Raw genomic sequence first — 6,558 nt, forward strand, 5'->3', positions numbered from 1 at the left:
TTTATCTGAGCAAAGAGACATTGGGTTCCTACTTTTGAAATATTAATTTCCCCCCAAAATGCACATCCTGTTGAGGATGTGGAAGCTCTAATCCCCCCCCCATCTCCTTAAAAAAAAAACATCGTGAATCTAAATTACTGAAATATTGGCTGCATTTTCAAATAGCTTTCCCTCTTAAGATCCGAAACTACTAACCCAGGAAAACAGGTGGCTGCGCTAACCACGGAACGACTCCCGAGATTTAAATAACACTTGACGAAGCATTTACTTTTTGTTTTGTTTAAACGATTAGCGTTACTCCTTTCGGGCAGATCCGAGGCTGCAGGTGTTTCTCAACGCTTGGGTGAACGCTTCAGATCAATCACGGCTGGGCTATAATGTCACTTTCTGGTTTTAAAAGGCCTGGTGAAAGTACTTTTTACCTGAGATCGTGGCATTGAACAGAATGCGCCTCAAATTCTGAAGAAAGCCCATTTCCGGAAACACTTGTCAATTCGGATCATTTAATAGAGAAGGTACGCCTATCCACACACACACACACACACACCCTTTTGCTTTTTTCAAATAAAGAAAAGAAGGGACCGCTTCAATCCAGGGACGGCTGAAAATTGCGCGTCTGCTGTTTATCAATGGAACTTTCCTGAACATTTCAATGGGGCGATAGCCGTTGAAAATGAGCAAGAGTTTTCATCTGGGGTTAGAGAAAGGGGCAGAGAAATAGACGTAGATGCTATCTTGACTATCAATTGATTGGCTGAAAATAGCACGTTTAAGTCATCCGCATGTGATTAAAGCCATTCAAATCAACTGTCACCTTTCACTGTTCATCCTATTGATTTCAAAAGGTAGTTCTTCCAACTGAATGGTTTATATTAGTCCAACATCTACACTGCCCCTAAATATATATATATATATATATATATATATATATATATATATATATATATATAGATATAGATATAGATATAGATATAGATATAGATATAGATATAGATATAGATATAGATATAGATATAGATATAGATATAGATATAGATATAGATATAGATAGATAGATAGATAGAGAGAGAGAGAGAGAGACAGAGAGAGAGAGAGAGAGAGTGCTGATAAATAGAATATATATATATATATATATATATATATATATATATATATATATATATATATATGCTATATTTATGCTGATAAATAAATAAAGGGAGACTAGTATAGATCTATTTCAAGCTATTTAGCTCTCATCTCATATATATATATATATATATATATATATATATATATATATATATATATATATATATATATATATATATATATAGAGAGAGAGAGAGAGAGAGAGAGAGAGAGAGAGAGAGAGAGTGTCACAACCCCTGGTAAGCCCCAATTATGGGAGGAAGCTAACTGCTTCCATCATCTGTCAATCGGCTCGTCACAAGAGTCCATCACGACAGAAACCCAATATTTTTACTGGGGCCTTTGTTATATTTGTGTTTTTTTATTGTGCCTTTATTTATTCATCAGCACAAATAAAAAACACACACACACACACTATATATATAGTGTCACAACCCCCGGTAAGTCCCAATTATGGGAGGAAGCTAACAGCTTCCATTTATTTATCAGCACAAATATAACACTATATATATATATTCCAGAAAATGATCACGTCAGAATTCTGTAAATTAAGAATTCTCTAAATTAAGTTGCTCTATGTTGCTTAAATGATAAATTCTCTAAAGTCTCTCGTGGATTCTAAATTCTCTAAATCCAGGAATTAACCTAAGTGAAATGGAAAGGGGGGGGGAGGGGAGAAAACCGCATAAATAAAGAAGAACCCGTTTCAAATAAATTCTGTTTGGATGAAATAGATTTAAAAATCAAGAAGGGCGGATGAACTGAGCATGCGGCCAAAATTGTTAGAAGCAAGAACTCCTAAACTTAATTCGATCCACCAGGGAGCTTGAATCCCGAAATATAAACAGATTTTATTTTTTTTAGAAGAACCCTCCATCTTTTGTAACCCAGCCAAACATGCCTAATTGTGAAACATCAAACCTTAACCATCGAGCGAGCATAAAGTATTTATCAATCACGTTGCTGAAATGATTTTTTTTTTTAAAGGATTCTAACAATTGGGTCACGGAGATGTCTGCTCGGAAGTAATACTTCTTAGATGTATACAGTCCACTTTGTAAGAGTAAGGTAAGGTATGTGTCTGATCTAAACTCAGAGATATTCACTTCCAAGCAGACAAGCTCATCGATCCAAACATTTACGGAAAATACGGTTACCTAAGAAATCTGAGAGAGGCAAATTTCCTCTCCTTGTCCCTCCCCATTCTCACCTGGGTCTATGGAAGCTGTGTTGTAGGCCCTGTGAATTGCGAAATAACTTAATAATTCACATTTGTTTTGATCAATGCTCCGCCTACTATTGATTTCCAAGTAATGCTGCCGGATTTTTTAGAACACTGACGATTACTCAAAATTCCCTGATTGCCCTCCCTTACCTTCTTCTCCTCCCCCCCAAAAAAAAGAAGCCCTTCATGCTCAGAGGAAGCCCTTCATGCTCAGAGGAAACTTTTTCCCCAGCGCTTCCAACCCAGAGCTGCTACATCCGCGGCAAACCCCTTAAAGTTCCAAGCGCTTTGCCAGAGAAAGCCAAGCAGGCTACGCCATAAGCAACCTAACCCAAATTAGCCAAGGACGCTTTTAAAATTCTTTTTTTTATTATTTTCTTTAAAAATATGTACAGGTCGGAAGCATGCCCCTCCGACAACGCCTCGTTTTTGCTTGCTTTCCCGCAAAGTATCATTAATGCCCGGGGGTGAAGCGGCAGGGTGGGACGAGCCTGGGGAACGGGGCAGAGGGTTTCCAGAGCCCTGACTTTGCCTATCGACGCACGAAGACGATCCCCGTTTGGTTTGAAAGAGGAGCACCCCCCTGACCAACCCCCAGAAGCAACAAGCTGGCTTAGGTACGTCTGTACCAGGAACGAGACCAAACAAGAGAAGGCGGAAGTCATATAATTCTTTCTCTCCAGCCTAGAAAACAAGCGAAAGAAACCACCCCAAAGAGGATTCCCATAAATATTTTAAATATATATATATATATATAATATAATATAATATAATAGCAATGAATACACATGGTGTATTTCTTAACAATGCCAAAAGCACAATTCTTCTTTCCGATCAACAACAGACGGATGGGTGAAGAACAGGGCGTAAAGGGTCGAGACCCGGCTGGCCTCCAAGATCGTTCGAGTCCCGTCTCAGTAATCGAGCTTATTGTAGAGGTTGTAAAGAGGTAAGGCGGACAGGTTGCTGCCTGGGTAGTATAAGGGCGCCGGGAAGGCGATGGACCTGGGCACGGGCACCCTGAGGACGGAATTGTCTCTGAAAACCAGTGGCATCCCCACCAGAGTCTGGGCCGAGGCGTGGGCCATGTTGGCCGCCTCCAGTTCGGCCGAGAGCTGCCGCTTCCATTTGTTCCGCCGGTTCTGGAACCAGGTTTTCACCTGAGTCTCTGTCAGTTGCAAGCTGGAGGCCAGGCAGGCCCGCTCGGAGCTGCTCAGGTAGCGCTTCATGTCGAAGGTGGACTCCAGCTGGTAAACTTGGCTCCGCGAGAAGACCGTGCGCGTCTTCTTTTTGGCCGAGCCGGATTGCCTTTCCGTCCCGTCCCTTTGACGGTCCGCCGAGCAGGCGGGCGAATTCGGAGCGAAGGGCTTCTCTTTCTCTTCCTTAAAATCCGGCTGGGACGGAGAGAGGAAAGGAGGCGTCCGGTCGGAACCGAGCGCCGCGCCGGTCCCTTTGGAATTGCCTGGAGTGAAGAGGAAGAGAAGCAGAAGTGGGCATGGATATTGTGATTTGTCCCGGGCGGAGGAGAGGGGAAATCCATCATAGCCCACCCCAAATAATACACACTGTGGGGGGAAGGGGGGTTAAACCGCTGGTGTTACCCAATATTGTTGTGTTGTGCTGTTCTGTAATCTATCTATCTATCTATCTATCTATCTATCTATCTATCTATCATCTATCTATCTATCTATCTATCTATCTATCTATCTATCTATCTAACACACATACACATACACACATACACACATACACACAGACACACAGACAGACAGACAGACATCTCTACCGATGTCTATCTACGATATATGTCTACCTACCTACCTACCTATCTACCTATCCACCTTAGAGAAGGGGGGGATGAGCGCATTGGTCTCCCCACTTCTCCATCTCTTTACGGTTGTGTGTATCTATCTATCTATCTATCTATCTATCTATCTAACACACATACACACAGACAGACAGACAGACATCTCTACGGATGTCTATCTACCTACCTATCTACCTATCCACCTTAGAGAAGGGGGGGATGAGCGCATTGGTCTCCCCACTTCTCCATCTCTTTACGGCTGTGTACAGACGCTATTTGTAGCTCTTCCGGGAAGCTGATCTGATCAACTGCACCTCTAGACTCACGGGGCCGAGGGTTCTCAGCTGCCGCATCCTGTTTAGATTCGTTTCTACTTTCTGGATCGCGCAAGCCAGGCGTGCTTTCTCGGCAGGAAGTCCCACCGCTGATGCTGGGGTTTGCTGTCCGCTAAGGTTCTGCCTTAACACTGGGCTGTGGTCAGTTCTCCACCAGCCTTCCGTGCTGCAGAGCTCAGAGAAGCGAAGAAAAGGAATCGAGTGGAATTTATTCCACTCTCTCCTTTTCCCAATGAATTACGAGGGCCGGTTGTGTTGCATTTTTTTTTACAAAGTACATCCTTTAAATACATACATACATACATACATACATACATACACACACACACACACACACATACACACATATACATATACACACATACACATATATACATATACATACATATATATTTAAAAAACCATTAACCATTAAAACCATTAAAAAACCCATTTTTTTAAAAAAAATCTCTGCCTAAATCGTTCTTTAAAAGAGGGAGGAGACACCAGAGACAATTATTGGAGGAGAGAGGGGGGAGGGAGAGGGAGAGAGAGGGGGAGAGGGAGAGACAGACAGACAGACAGACTACCTAAAACTGTATTCCCCCATCCCCGGATCTCTTCACTTTAACCCACCGCCTTCTCTGAAGAGTAAAAGAAGATCAGAAAACAGATTTGTAGAGAAATCTGCACCCAAAGTTTTTTTTTTTTTTTAAACCAACCTGAGTTTTCGTTCTTACACTCCCAGCCTTTATAAATAAGACGCACCCAGAGATCATTCTTCCTAATTAGGAAGCCAAGGGTGCTTCTCTGCGTGTCGTCCCCCCCTCGCTTCCCCCGCGCGCTCTCCCCACCATCCCGGCCCAATACTTACTGAGACACGTGAAGCCGAGAGCCTGATGCTTGTGGCACGTTTCTTCCGGGGCCTGCGAGTCGGAGCAGAAGCAAGTGGGGTGTTTCCAGCTCTCGTCGGGTTCTTCTTCTTCGGAAGAGACCGACAGGCTCCTCTTCCTGCTCGGCCAGGCGGAGGAGGAGGAGGAGGAGGAGGGCTGCTTGGAGCTGGGCTCCCTGCCTCCTCCCGACGTGCCGCTGCCTAAGATCGACTGGATGGTGAAGCTGGAGACCGGAGCTGCCGCGGGACAACCTTTGCCTGCATCTTCTTTGTTGCTCATCCTGGGCTCATAAGAAACGAGAGGGAGACACCGCTCGCGTTAGAGGCGCGCTGCGGAGCAGGAGTCAAGCTTGGGTATAGGGAGCAGCCGGAGGGGCTGATCTGCCCTAGCCTGGCTTTGGGGAGACCGGTTTGGGGGGCTTTTTGGGGCGTGCCTCGGCAGGTTTCCCTTGAGCTCGCCGATTCTGAATGCATGCTCCTTTCTCTCTCGGATCTCTATTGATCTACGGGCTGCGAGGTGGCGGGGGCTTCATTTGCATGGAGGTTACCTCCGCCTTGGCCAATCACCAGCCGCCAAGCGGCCCCGGAAAGTTTCAAAAATTCTAGATCACAGACAGACAGCTGACTGCAGAACACCCAGCTCCCCTTCTCGTTTATAAATGGACCCGTTAGAAGCGGCGAGAAGCCTCTTTCTTTCTTTCTTTCTTTCTTTCTTTCTTTCTTTCTTTCTTTCTTTCTTTCTTTCTTTCTTTCTTTTTTTTAGCGTGCGCAGAGCGTTTGTGTGTTTAAAAATAATAAAATCCTTTATCGCCTCCTCCTCCTCCTTTCCAGACCGGTTTAGCATAGAGTCTTAAGTGAAATCTACATGCCCCTAAAGGCGTTGGTTTAAAAGATGGAAAGGAGACTTTGGTATTGGACCTGGGTACTTGAGAGACCGCCTGCTGCCAATTACCTCCCAAAGACCCATTAGATCTCACAGGGTTGGCCTCCTCCGGGTGCCATCTACCAGCCAATGCCACCTGGCTATTACCCGGGGGAGGGCCTTCTCTGTGGCAGCTCCGGCCCTCTGGAATGAACTCCCTGCAGGGATTCGGACCCTCACCTCTCTCCAGGCCTTCCGAAAAGCCGTCAAAACCTGGCTTTGCCGGCAGGCCTGGGGGTGATGAGTTCCCTCCCCTCTCGACATGTA

The 6,558-nt window shown here is 44.7% G+C and overlaps 1 protein-coding gene across 1 annotated transcript; it reads right to left on the reverse strand.

The window, feature by feature from the left end:
• Nucleotides 1–3,270: 3,270 nt before the first annotated feature.
• HMX2 (H6 family homeobox 2) lies at nt 3,271–5,649 on the reverse strand. Its single transcript, XM_032224809.1, has 2 exons — nt 5,352–5,649; nt 3,271–3,818 (listed from the first exon to the last, which is right to left on the reverse strand). The coding sequence occupies exons 1-2, from the start codon at nt 5,647–5,649 to the stop codon at nt 3,271–3,273; spliced, it is 846 nt and encodes a 281-aa protein (XP_032080700.1).
• Between the last annotated feature and the right edge of the window lie 909 nt (nt 5,650–6,558).

This window comes from Thamnophis elegans, chromosome 10 (genome assembly GCF_009769535.1).
Source record: "Thamnophis elegans isolate rThaEle1 chromosome 10, rThaEle1.pri, whole genome shotgun sequence".
NCBI lineage: Eukaryota > Metazoa > Chordata > Lepidosauria > Squamata > Colubridae > Thamnophis > Thamnophis elegans.

Coding starts and splice junctions, on each gene's coding strand:
- HMX2 (XM_032224809.1), bottom strand. CDS start 5,649: ATGAGCAACAAAGAAGATGCAGGCAAAGGTTGTCCCGCGGCAGCTCCG. Junction 3,819..5,351: donor TCTCGGCTTCACGTGTCTCA/GTAAGTATTGGG, acceptor TCTTCACTCCAG/GCAATTCCAAAGGGACCGGC.